We start from the raw sequence: 18063 nt of genomic DNA, 5'->3' as shown, positions 1-18063 counted from the left end.
GAGTAGAAGAGAGGGAGAAAGACAGAGACATATCAATGTAAGAGAAACACATCGATTGGTTGCCTCCTGCACACGCTCCAACTGGGGCCCTGATTGCAGAGGAGCCTGCAACCGAGGTACATCCCCTTGACCGGAATCAAACCCAGGGCCCTTCAATTCACAGGCCGACGCTCTATCTACTGAGCCAAACCAGCTAGGGCAAAACACATTATTTTAAAGTGATATTTTAGAGGAAAAAATATACTCATTCTCACAGAGTAATGTTCTCAGATGACTGATTGATTGATTTTAGAAAGAGAGAGAAACATCGATGAGCTGCTCCACTCATTTATGCATTCACTGGTTATTCTTGCATTTGCCCTGACCAGGAATGGAACCCACAACCTTGACATATCAGGAGAATGCTCCAACCACCTGACCTACCAGGCCAGGGCAGATAGTCTTAAAAATAGTGACTTATTCTAGAAGTTGGGGATGGATTATTTGAGGGGCAGAGATAATTCAACAAATATTAAGCACCTACTTCAGATTGTGCCTTGGAATTAAAAATACAAATATGAGACACTGGTTGGGTCTGAAAGATTATGTCTGTCAAGAAAGCCAGAACTACCAGTATAATGGGAGTCTTGAGAACCATGCTTTCCTAAATAGGGGGTGGGCTCCCACAAGACAGAGACTTACTGAGAACATTTACTTAAAGAAATGCGTCTAAGATACCCCAGGATTTGGCTGGAGCCCTAACCTTTGTGGGCGGGAGCTGTCCAACATTTCAGCATACTTTTGCATCTGCCCACTTTGAGAGAAATGTAATGACGATCTGGCTGTTTTATTGTGTGCCAAGTTCTAAGGAAATTGACAGAGTTCGGAATCTAGCCTCTCATGTCTTTAGATTTGCTATTTTAATGACCTGCTCTCCTTAAGGTCACTAAGCCCTGAGTAAAACAGACTTACATTTATTTGCTCAGGCACATTTGTACCAAAAAGTAAATTTAATAGAGCAAGGCATATACTTCTTTCCTATTTTGTGGTGTCTTGAAAACCAGAAAAATAATCGGAGCTTTCTTTGCAAGCACAAATCAGAGCAAATAGAGTTAAGAAATGGTATGTCATCCACACCGTGGTTAAGCTTGGTTAATTCTCCCCCTCCACTAAAAGAGACACTGTCCTAATGACCAGAATACCAATGTCTACTAAACAGAGCACCACTCCATTGGACAATGTTAAAATTGCACTAGCATAGTTTTAGTCCCTTGCCATCCTTTTTTCTATATTCCATACCAACCACTTCCTCTGTTTATAATTACAACCAGGTACTACATCATGACATATTACTGTTTTTCCATGTCTGTTGCTTATTTCACGTTGAAAATGGTGCTGTCTTGTGACATCTAAGAAGACATACTGGTCTTACTGTCTATCACACATAAATGCTGATTTGCAGGGACCAGCATACAATTTCTATAAGGACCAAGTAGCAGATATTTTATATTTTGCAAGCCATACAATCTCAGTCAAAACTACTAAGTCTGCTGTTGTAAATATGAAAGCAGCCATAGACAATATGTAAATGAGTGAGCATGTCTGTGTACCAAGAAAACTTTTTTTTAAGGCTCTAGCTCATAATTGCTGACCTCTGCTTATTAGTCATAATCAGAACAGCAGCTCATTCTTTCCTAACTTTGCTTAGTCCTCTTTTATCATAAGTAGTCTTTTTTGTTCTAAAGTACCTCTCAACTTTGTTCATAGTGAAGGCTCCCTGAATTGGCCACTGTAATTCTAAAATCTCCTTGGTGAAATCATGCCAGGATTTTCAAAATAAGGATAGACAATTGAGCTGCATGCTCACCAGGAAGATGAACTCACAAATCTGGGTTAGCATAAATGCATGTAAGAAGCAAGAACCTGGCCTGCAGGAGCACAGACAGGGTTAGACTGAGACAAACCCAGATTCTGGGAACAGTGAGTCCAAAGAGTTGCTTGTGCACCTGTGTCTTCTCAGTCCCCAGCCCCCACCTAATGCCTGGACCTTCCAGCTACAAAACCCCTACCAGATTTGTGGTTCCAAAGAACAGGAAAATATGGAGAGATCTCGCCCAGAGCCAAACTCCCATGGACAAAGCAAGAACAAACTGAAGGAAGTTCTCATTGGGTTTTTTGTAGTTGCCAAAAACTGGAAGCACCCAGATGTCCTTCACTGAGTGAATTGATAAACTGGTACATTCATACTTATACTATTGTTTGGAATATGACTCAGCAATAAAAAGAATTAATCCATGAAACAACTTGAATGGAACTCAAAGGTGTTATGCTAAGAGAGAAACAGAAACCAATCTCAAAAAAAGTATAAGGGGATGGGAATGGCTGGCCTGAGAGAGGTCAGTGGGGGGGTGGGGGTGGGGGCGGAAGACATATGTAATACTTTCAACAATAAAAAATTTAAATTTTAAATAAAGTTGCTGTATGATTCCATTTATATAATATTCTTAAAATTACAGTGATGGAAAACTAATCTGTGGTTACCATGGGTTAGAATTGTATGCTGGTCCCTGCAAATCAGCATTTATGTGTGATACACAGTAAGACCAGTATGTCTTCTACACAGGGCTAGCCCACAGGGCTACACAGAACGTCTTGGAAGCTACAGAACAGTTCTGTGCCCTAGTAGGGTGGTGATTACATGAATCTATATATAATAGAAGTTCATACACTGTGCACCAGAAAAGTGTATTTAAAAGCTGATGAAGCCGAAACCAGTTTGGCTCAGTGGGTAGAGTGTCGGCCTGCGGACTGAGGGTCCCTAGTTCAATTCCGGTCAAGGGCATGTACTTTGGTTGCGGGCACATCCCCAGTAGGGGGTGTGCAAGAGGCAGCTGATCGATGATACTCTCTCTCGTCAATGTTTCTAACTCTCTATCCCTCTCTCTTCCTCTCTGTAAAAAATCAATAAGATATATTTTTAAAAATAAATAAAGACACAAAAGCCTTTATTTAAAAAATAAATAAATAAAATAAAAGCTGATGAATTCCAAATCAGGTCTGTAGCTTTAGTTACTAATGTCAGCTCCCTGGTCTTAACAGTTGTTATGTAAGACAAAACTGGGGAAGCTGGAGGGAGATACATGGGAATTCTTTGTCCCATTTTGCAATTCTGGGTCTAAAATTATTTCAAAATAGTTTACAAAAATATGGATGGGCACTGATTTCTGCAAGCAGTACTGAGGAATCTCGTCAGTTTTTACTAGAAAAGATAAAGCCTCAAGAATTATAAGTTTTATGAAGTTTCTAAGCACTGTAATTTCATTTGCTGTAATTTGGATTTATATATTTATATTTTTTAATTTCAGAGAGGAAGGGAAAGGGAGAAATAGGAACATCAATGATGAGAGAGAATCACTGATTGGCTGCCTCCGGCACATTCCCCACTGGGGATTGAGCTCAAAACCCGGGCTTGTGCCCCAACTGGTTCATAGGTCAATGCTCAACCACTAAGTCACCCCAGCTGGGCTCCGTCTACCTTTTTAACTGCATCTCCTCTGTCCCCAACATTCTTTCTGGGGTGAACTATTTGTAGTTCTCTTCCTCCTACCAGTCCATTCCTCTTTCCTCTTGACTCTTAATTTGCTTAATAAGCCTCTCCTTCAAAACCAAACTCAAACTACAAAGCCTTCCCTGACCCAGAAGCCGCATGCCATTCCTGCATCTGTGGGCTGTAGTGTGACATGTCGCCCTTTAGTTATTTCTTCACTTGTCTTGCTCCAACCCTCGTCTGTGAATTCCTCAAGGGCCCAGACTGGGTCTCATTCCTCCTCATAGGCCCCATGCCTGGCTCAGTGCCTGGAACACACACTCCAAAAAAACGAGTGAGTGTGTGTTAAAGTCTCTTCAATTCCTTAGTAATATTTTTTTCTATTCTGCCCTCCCTTAATAGAGTAATAATTTTCAAAAGAAAAATTTCAAACATCGGAAGAGATTCTGATTAACCACAGAACAGTAAATGAATATTTAAGACATTCAACTTGGCCAAGGCATTATATTTAAATGTTTTCCCATTCTTTCTTTTTCTTCATTACACAGTGGTGTAGAAAGATTTAGAAAGACGGTGAGGTTTACTCACGAGCCTCCTTGGACAGAGGATAGGATCTAGATTCTAAAGAGGAGGGCTGGGATGGCAAGATAGAGAACACAAGCCTATGTTAAATCTGTGTACCATCTCAGAGTTTTACTAAAAGACGTGAGGTGTTCTCCACCTTGCAGGCAGCCACTCTCCAGTCCACGTGTCGTGCTTCAGGAGACGCAGTGGCCTTGATGACAAACTCCTGACTTGCCTCCTCAGCGTCTTCATGACCTGGACTCCATAACGCTCTGCAGGTCTAGCTCATGTCCTCATCCTCCAGCAAGTGACTCAGTGTCTCTTCGTTTGTTCTTGCACAATCTAATGATCACTTCTCTGTCTCAGGTCTGGTGACTTCATTAAACAGAGTAGGTAACCTCCTCCTTGAGACGGGTCCCTCCCTGGGCTCCTGAGACACCACTGCCTCTCCCACCTCCTCTCTTGATCACATTCCCTAACATTCCTCTAAGATTTAGTCATTGGGTTCATGTTCATTTTTAAAAATAAAAGTGATAATAAACATGTTTCACTGAGCCCCACTCATCCTTTATATTCTCCTGGAGCACTAGTAAGCCACATGTACATTCACCATTCAGTATCTCGTATATTCTGGCCTGTGGGGTCTCTTGTTTTATGAATTACTCTTCTTTCTTCAACCAAACAAAGGCTTTTTAATAACAAGACCCATGCCTTAAACTGATCACGTGTGCTCGTGGCACCTCATGGCGTGGTCTGCACATTGTGTTGGTGGTCAACATACACTTACTGATGGCGATGAAAGGAATGTTGCAATTCGGAGAGAGAAATATAAAGAAAACCTTCGAAATGTCCTTTCCCTTCTCGTAATGCTCAGGGGCCTAAATCAGAGTGAGTTATGCACTGGAGCTGTGCAAAATCAAATCGCTCTTCCTAGCACCGTGTGATGGTCCAGAAAGAGGTCGGGGTTCCTGCTCTGGCCTGCCAGTGGTTGATCTTGAGCTTCAACAGGTCTCTGAATTCCAGAGCCTTCACTTCCTCATATTCAAAACTGAGGTAACAGCTAAGGCTTTCTGGAGACAAGTGCTCTAATCCACAAGAGTGGCATTGGTGGTGGGGATTTCAGGCACCATGCAGACCTGGAGAGAAGCTGTTGGAAGTTTGGCCAGCCTTCTGGGACCCCTCCCGTGCACGCCCCCACTGCAGGGCGGGTAGAGTCAGTCCTGGGGATGTTCAGAAGGACATGCATTCTGTGTGAGAGAGGACAGAGAAACTGACACTGAACATGGTCATGCTTATTCTGGACATCATCATAATAGACTTGCTGGTGGAAAGGTTAAGGGATTGTATGAGCAGTCTGTCTAAAAGGCAAGGAAATAGCCGAAACCGGTTTGGCTCAGTGGTAGAGCGTCGGTCTGCGGACTGAAAGGTCCCAGGTTTGATTCCGGTCAAGGGCATGTACATTGGTTGCGGGCACATCCCCGGTAGTGGGTGTGCAAGAGGCAGCTAGTCGATGTTTCTCTCTCATCGATGTTTCTAGCTCTCTATCTCTCTCCCTTCCTCTCTGTAAAAAATCAATAAAAAGTATATTTAAACATAAATAAATAAATAAAAATAAAAGGCGAGGAAATAAACTAAGAATTCTGAGAGGGATTGGCTGTGAGTGGGAGGAGCTATGAGAGCAGGGAGGGGCTGAGCCTGGGTCAAGGAAAAGTAGGCTGACAGCAATGAACCCAGGTGCTTCGGAGGAGGGGCGAACATACCACCTTGAGTGATGCAGCTGTAAGCCAGACAGTCCGAAGGAGCGTCATTAAAGGAAGAAAAAGTGGCATGTGCCCTCAGAGAAGCAGGCGTGCTTTGGAAGCGTGAAGGGTCCTTACGGAGACAGCAGACTCACTAGGACTATAGAAACGGATGTTCTCTCCCAACGCGGCTCAGCCTTGTTCCCTCTCCATCCGCAGGCTAGCCAGCTGGGCCCGCAGCCACCTCCAGAGCAGGCGCGGGAGAGGGCCTCCCCACCCTGGGGGGGTGCCCAGAGCTGGGCTGAGAGGCAGTCCTGACCCGGAGTCCTCCCAGCAGGTTAACAAGTTCTGTCCTCAGAACCATCCTAAAGGCCTGCTCTGAGGAACCTGGCAGCACCTTGCAGTTTCTCTCTTACTTGCCTCAGAGGAAGAGCTGTTTTAAATCTCACCCTGAGCATCCAGAGGCTTTGAGCTGCGTCTGGATGTGTGGCCTGAGAGTGCAGCCAGCATTCCACTCCCCTCCCTTCTCCTCAGGGCCACAAACAGGAAATGAGGTCAGACAGCCATCCTTTCTGAGCCCACCTGCCACCTGAAACCCCACACTGTGCTTTAACCTCTCCCATTCATCCATCCCTTCATTCATTCAACAAATATTCACTGAGCAGCTGTTGTGCACAGGGCCTTGAGCCAGTTCTCGTTAAAGAAAGAAATCGCCGCATAACTCCAAAGTGTTGGCTCTGTCTCTGCGGCCACACCCAAAAGCCAAGCCTGTCCTTACTCTCTCCCTGCTCAGGACCCGCGCAGAGGTCTGTGGGAGGGTGCTCAGGGTGCTGGGGAGAATGGGGGTCAACTATGCTAGCCATTCTCTGCCTGCTGTGCAGATTGCTCAGGCCCCAGTCAGGGTGATGTTGAACCTCTGGTTCCCACAGACAGGGTCCCTCCTTAATTCCAGAGCCTTCACTAATCCCGGTGCTCAGTAGTTATCATCTCTCTGATTCTCAGACCTGAAAACTGAGGCCTGGAGATCTCAAACCACTTGCTCAAAGTCTCTCAGGCCATGAGTGGCAGAGCCAGCCAAGCCCCCTCTTCTGCCATGACACCTCGCTCACCACGGGCACGGCTTCCAGGAGGCTGCTGCTGGTCGCCTTGGATTGATGGACGGCTCCCATCCTGGAGTCTGTTGACTTAAGTCGATGTTTGAGGAACTGGAAGATCTCCATCGGAGAACCTTTAGGAATAAAGGCTTCCCGGCCTCTCGGCCCACCTGGATGGACCCTACCGAAATGGATTAACTTTAGCACGTGATGAATTCTGTTCACTCCCCTCCTGGGTTTCCGTTAACACTGGGAGGTATGGAGACAGAGCCGTCTGGCCAGAACTCCCCACAGGACTCCTTCCCTGGACAGCAGCTACAAGGGCTCTGACAGCGACACCCAAATCAGCTCAGAGAAAGCCTCGTTAGGAGTTCAGATCATCGTTCAGCAGGGCACGTCCGGGACTCCAGCGGCTGGGGCCTCAGTGGGATTCAGGGTCTTAAGGAAGAGCTCCGTGACCTGAAAGTGTTCTGAGAACAGAACCCTGGAGAAGTTCCAGTCCTCGTCTGAGCCTGCGCCGTCCAGCTCCCTGTCCTGATGTGCTGCGTTGGCACAGACCGGTTCCCTGCCAGCCGGGACTACTCCACCGGCCCCGTCTCTTCCTTTGACTGATTCAGCTCTGAGAGGCCGAGCCTCCCTGTGAGGCAGGTCTTTGCTCAGCCATGAGAAGAAGGTGATTGGCTGGGTCTGCCAGGGCTTTGTGACCCGCTAGCCAGGCTCCCCCAGTCCCTCAGCACCTTTCATCCCTGCCCGCACATTTTGCCTCCATGTAACCCCAGAATAACCTTGATGTGTGATCCAAGGGGGCCAGGGAGAGCAATTTTGCAGATTTTCCAAACAGGTGACTCTAGCTCCCCTGGGCCTGGACGGAGGGGTACCCAGTGACCATGGGCATAGCCCCATGTCAGGAGCAGGACACGTTTGGCAGGCTCCGCAGAGTTCTCTCTCCTCTGACCCCACAGCACCTGTTCCAGTTTTCCTGGCCGGTAGGATGGCATCTACAAGTAGAATCTAAGAGAAATCTGGAGTTGGGTGGGGGGAGGCGGTATCCTGGTCACAGGCCAACCTTTGGGAAGCCCAGGTGGCTCTTTCCAGGCCGAAGGGGCAGAGAAAAGCACAGTGTGTGGCCCCTCCTGGACTGGGTCTTAGACACCCGAAGCGGATGTGCGCTGGCACCTGCTTCTCAAACAAGTGCCTTGATCCCTCGCTGCCTGCCCCCACAACGCAGATAACACCAGATACCTACTGTGTGCCAGGCTCTGCTCAGCGCTTTGTGTATGGCTCAGTTAATCCTCATATCAGCTCAACGAGGTGGGCACTGTTACTGTTCCCATTTTATAGACGAGGAAACTGAGGCCCAATGTCAAACAGCTAGGATTGGGGAGAGCCAGGGTTGAAACTCAAGTGGTCTGACTGGAGACCCAGTAATCTTTCAGCAGCACCCTATAGAGCCTGCTGGCAGCATGCCCAGCACCCTCTGCAGGAGGAAAAGAACTGGCGTGTCTTTCATCGCCATGCTGGGCAGAGGGTAGAGGGGTCCTCTAGGGACCAGAGAATTGAAGAAGACTGTGGAGCCCTGAATTATCTTCAAGCCATATTTGTGGAAGACAGATTTCCACTGAAGACTGAAAAACAAAAAGCCAAAATTAGATTTGGTCTGGTGACAAGGTTCTTAAATATTACATGTGACATTTCAGAGTTATGCAGACTTGGTTACGCTTTAGGAATATAAAGACCTGGATCTAAGTGCAGTCCTACGTATCCGGGAAGGAACTGGATGGTCTCTCAAAACTCTTCCGGCCATGGCATGTTGAGATTTGGTCAAGATGACCACTCGCAAGGCCTCAGGCAGAATGACCGTCCACTCCACCCCTCCTGATGAGAGCTGTAACAGCCTTTCTTTCAGTCAATGCACCGTGAGCCTAACTTAGGGAATGATTTAGCAAAATCACCAGATAAACCTCCTCGACCTTCCTTTCCCGTGACTGCACACCTGGTACCAGAAGTCAGGACCCTGCAGGGCAGGCTTTTCCCAAGGTCAAATCCTCAGTCTGATCTTGAATGGGGTTTTCAAGGCCCTAGAGCAGTGGTTCTCCACCTTCCTAATGCCGCAACCCTTCTATATCAGAAGTCAGGACCCTGCAGGGCAAGCTTTTCCCAAGGTCCCATCCTCAGTCTGATCTTGAATGGGGTTTTCAAGGCCCTAGAGCAGTGGTTCTCCACCTTCCTAATGCCGCGACCCTTTCATACAGTTCTTCATGTTGTGGACCCCCAACCATAAAATTATCTTTTTTTTTTTTTTTTCAAATCAATCTTTATTGTTCATATTATTACAAAGGTTCCTCATTTCTTCCCCCCTCCACCAGGTTCCCACCCCACCCTCCGCCCCCTCCCCATCCCCCATTGTCCTCATCCATAGGTGCACAGTTTATGTTCAGTCTCTTCCTCCCTCCCTTTCCCCGATAGTAAATCCCTTTTCAGATAGTAAATCTGTTACTTAGCATTATCTCATATCAATAATACCTCCACATGCCCAATGATACACTTCACACAAAAGACATTTCCAAATAGGTCAACCAGCCTCATCCAGGCCCCACCCAAGGCACTTACAGATCAACACCCCAGCGCTATACTAACTCAACACATCCAGATCTAAGCCTTCATCACTTGATTCAGCAGACCCTCAAGTTCCCGCAAAAGTTTCCAGCCATGTCTGAGAGGCAGCCGTGGGCAGGTACAGGCGAGGAGCGAGCTGTTTCGGGCCTGGCTGCTCCGGGCCTGGCCTCTGTTGCTCTGGTTCGTTCCACAACCAGCTGCTCCGGGTCTGGTCACTGCCGCTCCCGACCTAGTTGCTCTGGACTTGGCTGTTGCTGCTACAGGCCTGGCCGCACCCGACCCGGCTGCTCTGGGACCGGTTGCTCCGGTCCCGGCCGCTCCGGGCCTGGCCGCTCCCAGCCTGACAGCCGCTGCTCCGGGCCTGGCCGCTCCCAGCCTGGCAGCCGCTGCTCCTGGCCTGGCCGCTCCCAGCCTGGCAGCTGCTGCTCCAGGCCTGGCCGCACCAGACCCGGCTGCTCCGGGCCTGGCCGCTCCCAGCCTGGCCGCCGCTGCTCCGGGCCTGGCCGCACCAGACCCGGCTGCTCCGGGCCTGGCCGCTCCCAGCCTGGCAGCCGCTTCTCCAGGCCTGGCCACTCCCAGCCTGGCAGCCACTGCTCCGGGCCTGGCCGCACCAGACCCGGCTGCTCCGGGCCTGGCCGCTCCCAGCCTGGCAGCCGCTGCTCCGGGCCTGGCCGTACAAGACCCGGCTGCTCCGGGCCGGGCCGCTCCCAGCCTGGCAGCCGCTGCTCCTGGCCTGGCCGCACCAGACCCGGCTGCTCTTGGCCTGGCCGCTCCCAGCCTGGCAGCTGCTGCTCCGGGCCTGGCCGCTCCCAGCCTGGCAGCCGCTGCTCCGGGCCTGGCCGCACCAGACCCGGCTGCTCCGGGCCTGGCCGCTCCCAGCCTGGCAGCCGCTGCTCCGGGCCTGGCCGCACCAGACCCGGCTGCTCCGGGCCTGGCCGCTCCCAGCCTGGCAGCCGCTGCTCCGGGCCTGGCTGCACCAGACCCGGCTGCTCCGGGCCTGGCCGCTCCCAGCCTGGCAGCTGCTGCTCCGGGCCTGGCCGCTCCCAGCCTGGCCGCCGCTGCTCCGGGCCTGGCCGCACCCGACCCGGCTGCTCCGAGCCTGGCCGCTCCCAGCCTGGATTCTTCGTGGTTGTCTACTGCTGTTCTGGGCCTGGCTGCTCCCAACCCGGCTGCTCTGGGCCGGGCTTCTCCGGGCCCAGCCACTCCGTGTCTGGGTGTTCCTGGACTGGCCACCCTGGGCTTGGCCGCCTCTGCCTCAGGCCTGGCTGCCACTGCCCCAGGTCTGGCTGCTCCAGTGCTGGCCGTTGATGCTCTTGTTCTGGCTGCTGCTGTTCTGGGGCCTGGCCACTGCTGCTCCGGGCCCAGCTGCCACTGCCTTGTGCCTGGCCACTCTAGGCCTGGTCGCCGCTGTTCCAACATTCTGTCTCTTTTTTCTCTTCTTTTTTTTTTCTTTTTTTAAAAAAAACAACAAAACGCATTTATGTTGCAATGTTGGCTGGTGCGTTGAGTTCTGACTTAGTCTTTGATTTTTCAAGATCTTCTTTGTATTCTTTCTTAAGTAATTTTACTATCATTTGCTCTCACTTGATTTCTTCACATTGAGAACTTCTTTGGTTTCTTCCTCCTTGTCCTGGGAGCTCAGCAGGTTGGCCTGTGGCACCCCTTTGTTCTCCGCGGGCTCCCGCGCTGCTCCAGCCTGTTGCCGGGGTCGGCGCCGCCCAGGAAGCAGCCCCCGTCCTTGGCTCCGTTGCCAGCGCTCAGCAGTCGAAGGCTCAGGGGCACCCCCCCCACTGGGGGCCCCGTCGCCCGGCTCCTTGCTGGCGCCCAGCTGGCCGGTGTCCGGCAGGGGCTCCTGCTCCTCGTGGCGTTCCTCCAGTCTGGAGCTTTCTTTCTCCCTCCCACTAGGGGAGTCCAGGATCAGAGTCAACAGACTGTCCTCTGCGCACAGTGTGCGCGACTCCGGGGGCTCGGCCTTTCGCCGCGCTCCCAGGACTCCACCTCACAGCTCCGTCTCCCCCTGCCCCAGCCTGGGTCCCCAGGGACTGGCCCAGACCTGGAGTTCGGGGAGGTCTGGACTGAGGCTCAGAGCTGCCGCCGGAGGCTTTGTTTCTTCCGGCTAGGGTAATCCAGCATCAGAGTCAACATTCAGTCCTCTGCGCGCCATGTGCGCGCGACTCCGGGGGCCCCGCATTTCGCCGTCCCCCGGGATTGTCTCCCCCTGCCGGAGCCTGGGTCCCCAGGGTCTGGCACATAACTTGGGGCTCAGCGCTGCCGGTTCGGGGGTTCAGCCCAGGCTGGGGGTTCTATTTCCTTCCTGCTAGGGAACGCCAGGCAGCACCCAGCCCACTCCTCCTCTCCGGCTGCGACCTCTCCGCGCGCGCGTGCGTGCGAGCGCGCAGCATGTCTCCGTACCTTAGGCTTTTTTTCAGCTCCTCTGATTTTCCTTCTGGTTTTCTCCCTCCTTCCTATTGTAGAGTTTTCAGTCAGTCGACTACCTGTAGCTCTGGGCAATGTCCACTCTACATTTTAGTTGTATTCCTTTGAAATTGTTGTGAGCTGCTGCGGCTAGGTGTATACCCGAGCAGCCATCTTCCATAAAATTATCTTCGTTGCTACTTCATAACTGTAATTTTGCTACTTCATAACTGTAATTTTGCATTCATAACTGTTGATGAATCATAATGTAAATATCTGTGTTTTCCAATGGTCTTAGGCCACCCGGCTAGTGGTTCTCAACCTGTGGGTCACGATGTGCCAAAGAATGTGGTAGAAACATGGGGCTGGGGTGGAAGACCCCACTAATTAGCCCTTGGGAACAGAGCCTGTCTGCTCTGGGCAGTTGCCTACTGTTATCACAAGGAAAGTGAAGCAGCCCTTGGTAAGGAGCATGTTAACTTCAGAGTTTTCTCAGACAATGTCTCCACTCTAAACAGAGGCAGCTGGCCCACTTAGGGCAAAATGCTTGAGCAAATGCTTTATATACCTCTGCCCTCGGTAGCGGTCTAGTTTGAGTCTAGGCCTGAGTCAGCCCCGAATTAAAAAAAGTTGAACCTGAGGATGAGTTTAACATGAGACTTTGGGGAATAGGAAGGTGGGTTACTTTAGCCCCGAATCTTAGAGCAGACCCAATCCTAAGACACTCCAGTTGGTCCAGCCCTTCTTAGAGCTGGCCATGAATAAGCAGTCCACTCACCCTCTGCCCTGGCACTGCCAGCTTTTGACCCAGACAGGCTCCTCCGTGGGGAACCAGATCAAATTTAAGGGCCCTCCTTTTTTAAAGAAGTTAGGGAGAGGGAGGTTGGGGATGAGGAAACATTTAAAGGAGTCTTTGCTCAGGACCTGGGTGCCACCTGCTGGCCATAATTTAGTTGTATTTACAAAGGGAAATTAAGAGGGCATCCAGCCGTCCCTGTCACGTGATGGATAAGGGAACTGCTTTCTTAGTGACCTTTGAACAAGTGTGACAGAGATCCTTGCTGAGACCCCTGGTGTCTTGGAGGAGTTCTTCTGAGCCAGGGCAAGGGTGGCATCACTTGAAGACCCTGAGGCAGTCCTGAGTGGAGACAGGGTGCTGATCCTAGTCGAGTGAGGACTGTGGTTCTAATCCCTAGTCTGCTTGGGCACCAGTATCACCTGCAGTGTTTTTTAAAATTACATGTATGTAATATATGTATGTATATATGCGTGTGTGTGTATTTATTTATTTATAAATATATATGATGTACTATATATTCTACATGGTGTATTATATTATACTAGAGGCCCAGTGCATGAATTCGTGCACCAGTGAGGTCCCTTGTCCTGGCCTGTGGGACTGAGCTGAAACTGGCTCTCCAACATTCCCCTAGGGGTCCTAGATTGTGAGAGGGTGCCGGCCAAGCCAAGCGGGTGCCTCTGCTCTGCTCAGCTCCAATATAGGTTCTGTGCAGGGAGCATAGGCCCAGGATCGCTACAAGAGGCCAGAAGTCCCAAATTGTTTGTATGACGCATCCAAACTTTAAAATATTGGGCACTAATTCAAAAATGTTTCCAACACTGTGAGTGCTAGAGTTCAAGTCTACAAGGCAAATTTGGCCAATGGGTGTCTCCTCTATGACTGCTGATTGCAAGTGCTTTAAGCTGGAGAGTGATGTGGCCAGGGCTGCGCTTAGATAGGTTCTGACTGCAGTAGTGTCCGGGTGGCCCGGGGGAGACCGGAGGCTGGAGACCAGGAGACTTCTGCTGGCCTTGGCGAGAGAATGTCCACATAAACCCCAGGTGGCAGGAGAGATGGAGAAGGGCAGGGCCATTGGGAAGGCAGAGTTGCAGGACTTGATTAGATATGAGGATGACGGGGAGCTGGCTATTGAGGATGACCTCACAGGTTTCTAACCCGGTGACTGGGTAACTGGTGGTGACATTCATGGGGATCATGAATACAGGAGCAGAAGCATGTCTTTAAAAAAATATGTATTTACACACACACACACACACACACACATATATATATATATATACATACATATATATATATATATATTGTGTATATATATATATATATATATATATATATAGAGAGAGAGAGAGAGAGAGAGAGAGAGAGAGAGAGAGATTGATTTATTTCAGAAAGGAAGGGAGAGGGAGAGGGAGATAGAAACATCAATGATGAGAGAGAATCATTGATCGGCTGCCTCCTGCACTCCCCCTACTGAGGATTGAGCCTGCAACCAGAGCATATGCCTTTGACTGGAATTGAACTCAGGACCCTTCAGTCCATAGGCTGACATTCTATCCACTGAGCAAAACCAGCTAGGGCCAGAAGCATGTCTTAAGGTTCTGGACAAGCAGAATAGGTGCCCCTGGGTCAGCCAGCAGACCACACGCCACAGGCCCCACAGGAATATGGGCTCTGAAGTCAGGCAAAGCTTAGCTGGCTTTCTAAAACTCAGATCTGCCCAGGATAGTGTCTGCTTAAACACCTTCCCATTGTCTAAACGGAAGGTCAGGCTCCTCCTTCTAGTAATCCCTGCCAGCCACGCTGGGCCGTGCTCAGCACAAGCCTGCTCTCCAGCTCCTGAGCAGCTGGGAGCCCTGAGTGAGCCAGGCCTTTGCTCTTGCTGGTCCTTGGATGCAGTGCCCTTCCGCATCCCTCTGTATGTTTGGAAAATTCCTACTCCTTCCCACTCCACATCTCAGCTTGGAAGCCTTTGCTGGCCCCTCCCTCTTTGTTCCATCCCTGAACTTTATGTGCCCGGATTTCCTGTCTGTAAACTCCCGGAAGCAGTGCCCACATCTTACTTAACTTTGCTGCACCAGTCCTCAGCACGCCTCTAGCAGATATGAGATGCTCATTTCATGTTTAAAGAATGAAGAGGTCCCCTCTCCAGGAGGGAAAATACAAGGCTGTCTGGAGGGATACCTCTCCCTTCCCCAGGGACCATCCCGCTCCCACTCTCCTTACAGCTAAAGAGCGAGTCCCCGGCGCTCACCTTGCCTCTCTCCTCTCTTTGCAGCTGGGGTATGGCCGTCAATGTGTACTCCACATCCGTGACCAGTGAGAATCTGAGTCGCCATGATATGCTTGCGTGGGTCAATGACTCCCTGCACCTCAACTATACCAAGATAGAACAGCTCTGTTCAGGTACGAGGCTGGAGCCGGGGGAAGTGGGCCCTGCTGGAGGGAAGGCGGGAGGCAAAACAGACACAGCAGAAACCATAGCTTGTGATTAGGGTTAAGGAGAGCTGCAGAGCCCTGGCTAGTCAGTGTTTGGAGCTGAAGGGCCTCCACCGATGGGGAAGAGCAGGAGGGGCACAGTCAAGGGCTGCAGGAGGGGTGGGCAGTGAGAACAGGCAGTGAAACCAGAGGCTAACAGCAGGAGGTCCAGCCACTCTGAGGTCCAGCCTCAGCTCTTCTTGTAGTGCAACCCTGGGCAAGGCACTACACCTCTCTAGGCCTCAGTTTCCCCGTCTGTAAAATGGAGATAACATCACTTATCTCACTAGGATCACTGTGAAGTTAGATTACATAATGTAGTGTTTGCCACAATTGCATCAATAAGTAGTCATTGCTCTTATTCTTGGAACGCAGTGTCTGTCCTGTAACTAGGACTGGCCACGCCTCAGAACAAGGAGAGAAATGAGGAGCTGGGTAGTTTGGGGGGGCAGGCCGGCAGAGGGGCTGGCTGAAGGGAAAGCAAGCAGCCTCGGCAGGGGAGCGGTCTGGGCCCCTCGGTCAGCCCTGCTTCTCCTCAGGGGCAGCCTACTGCCAGTTCATGGACATGCTCTTCCCGGGCTGCGTGCACTTGAGGAAGGTGAAGTTCCAGGCCAAGCTAGAGCACGAGTACATCCAAAACTTCAAGGTGCTGCAAGCAGCTTTTAAGAAGATGGGTGTTGACAAAGTAGGTGCCTGGGCTCCCGGGGCCCTGAGGAGCTGTGTGACCTTGGGGAAGAAGACGGCCCGCCCACAGGGCCCAGGGCCATTCCCTCTGCGCCTCTCTCCACCCCTCTGCTCTCCGAGGGAATGTCCCCCCAGCTCAAGCTCAGTGGAAAACCCCACATTCTTCACATCCCATCCCAATGACATTCCCGTTCCTTCCTCCTCTCTGGACCATAGCCACCCATTGAGGCTAGGTACTCCTATCCATTCCTTTCCGAGGGCCCAAGAGAAGGCTCTTGCTCAATCTGCTGCCTCGATGGCCCCAGGCCCCTGATTCCAGCAGCCCCCACCCCACATGGAGGCAGCAGCACCGCGGCACTCCCCCCAGTTTCTCCTGTGCCTGGAGGAAGGCTGTCTCTGGATCCTGTGCCTGCCAGCCGGGCCTGCAGCCCACCCTGTGTCCTGGCTCCACGGGAGGGGCAGGTGGAGGAGCTGGAGGCCACTGCAGCCAGGGGCGGGCTCTCCTGAGAGCAGTGGCCCTCACAGAGAAAGGCAGCCCTCCATGCAGGTGGCTAAAGTTCTCTGCTTATGTGGTCTGTTTCAGATAATTCCTGTAGAGAAATTAGTGAAAGGAAAATTCCAAGATAATTTTGAGTTTATTCAGTGGTTTAAGAAATTCTTTGACGCAAACTATGATGGAAAGGAATACAACCCTCTGCTGGCGCGGCAGGGCCAGGACGTAGCACCACCTCCTAACCCAGGTGATCAGATCTTCAACAAATCCAAGAAACTCATTGGCACAGCAGGTAACATGCTGGGGGAGGGAGTGTGTGGGGCCGGGCCAGCCAGGGGTGCCTCCTGGGCCCCCCGCCCGGCCCTGCCAGCCTAGAGGAGACTGTTATCACGGAGTTCAGATGACGCCGCCTGCTGCCCCCTTAGACCAGGGGGAGTCACAGCAGGGAGGAGAGGGCTCCAAAGATGGCCACCAAAGGAGAGCCACTGGCACCAGCCGAGGTGGCAGCTGGCGGTGGGAGGCCCAGGGCCCTTCCTTCTGTAGCTGAGCTAACAGGTTTGCCTCGAGATGACGGGGCAGCTCGTGGCATGGTTCCTCAGTCAGGTCCATCAGGCCAAGGGCCTGGTGCCAGCACTACCCATCCTTCTTGCCCCCTGCCCACTGGATGCCCAGGGACGGGACTTGGCCAAGCTTGGTCATATCTTCCCCCATTCCAAAGGCCCATAGTCCTAAGTCCTCAGGAGACCAGCCTCTGGAAACAAGGCTTTGTCTGGGTTCTAGAGAAGAAGGGAAAGGAGCAGAGGGTCTTTGGGGGACGGGAGAGAAGGGAGAGAAAGGGAGAGGAGCGGCCCCAGCCCGCATCTGAACCCGTCATAGCAGAGCCCTCCTGTTTGCGCTGCTGCCCCGCCTGGGCCTGGCCCACTCGCCTGCTTGCTTTGCGTTAGAAGCAGTGGCTCTGCCTAGGGAGCTGCCCCAGCTGGAGGGCGAGAGCCACAGCATGCTTGTCCTGAGGCAGGCAGCCAGGAGGGCAGGGCAGCTTTCTTTTCTGTCCTCCAGTCCCCATGTGGAGAGTGGCTTTGGGCTGCCAGGAGAACTAGATCGAGACCCTGCCCCAGCTGCTTTCCTCCGGGCTTCAGCTGTTCGCACAAGAGGCACCAACCCTCCCAGCCCCACTTCCCCAGTTCCCTGTCCCGGTTTCCCTCATGTCTCCCTCCGCCAGCTCCCCTCCCTCCCCACACCTCACCTTCCTCAGTTCCCTGTGGTCCCTGCTCTCCCAGGCTTGCAAAGGGCTGTCCAGCTGCTGTGGTGTCATGTGTGGCCATGGCTTGAGGCCTAGATGTAGAGGCCCCGAGGGGGAGAGGAGAGGAGGGCAGAGTACCTGCCTTTAGCAGGGGCCTGCTGCACACTTGTCACACCAGGCCGGCTCCTGCCACCTGAGCTGCGGGCTCACATGGCCCCTCCGAATTCCCTCCTCTGCGCAGTTCCACAGAGGACGTCCCCCACAGGCCCCAAAAACATGCAGACCTCTGGCCGACTGAGCAACGTGGCCCCACCCTGCATCCTCCGGAAGAACCCCCCGTCGGCCCGAAATGGTGGCCATGAGACTGACGCCCAAATCCTTGAACTCAACCAGCAGGTGAGTGGGGTGGGCGGGG

The 18063-nt window shown here is 51.8% G+C and overlaps 1 protein-coding gene across 2 annotated transcripts in view; it reads left to right on the top strand.

Moving 5' to 3' along the window:
- Nucleotides 1-18063, top strand: part of MAPRE3 (microtubule associated protein RP/EB family member 3) — a 41820-nt gene that overhangs the window by 22327 nt on the left and 1430 nt on the right. The window contains exons 2-5 of one of the 2 annotated variants that reach the window (XM_084901401.1): nt 15032-15159; nt 15771-15916; nt 16499-16655; nt 17890-18044. In XM_084901401.1, the coding sequence (XP_084757527.1) occupies nt 15039-15159; nt 15771-15916; nt 16499-16655; nt 17890-18044 (579 nt within the window). In that variant the 5' untranslated portion in view covers nt 15032-15038. Of the gene's footprint in view, nt 1-15031; nt 15160-15770; nt 15917-16498; nt 16701-17889; nt 18045-18063 lie in introns of both variants that reach the window. The other variant, XM_084901400.1, reaches the window with a different exon arrangement.

The sequence above is a fragment of the Pipistrellus hanaki genome (genome assembly GCF_964339955.1).
Source record: "Pipistrellus hanaki genome assembly, chromosome: 12".
Classification (NCBI taxonomy): domain Eukaryota; kingdom Metazoa; phylum Chordata; class Mammalia; order Chiroptera; family Vespertilionidae; genus Pipistrellus; species Pipistrellus hanaki.
The sequence above is the reverse complement of the archived record's forward strand: the minus strand, read 5'-3'. Positions and strand labels throughout refer to the sequence as shown.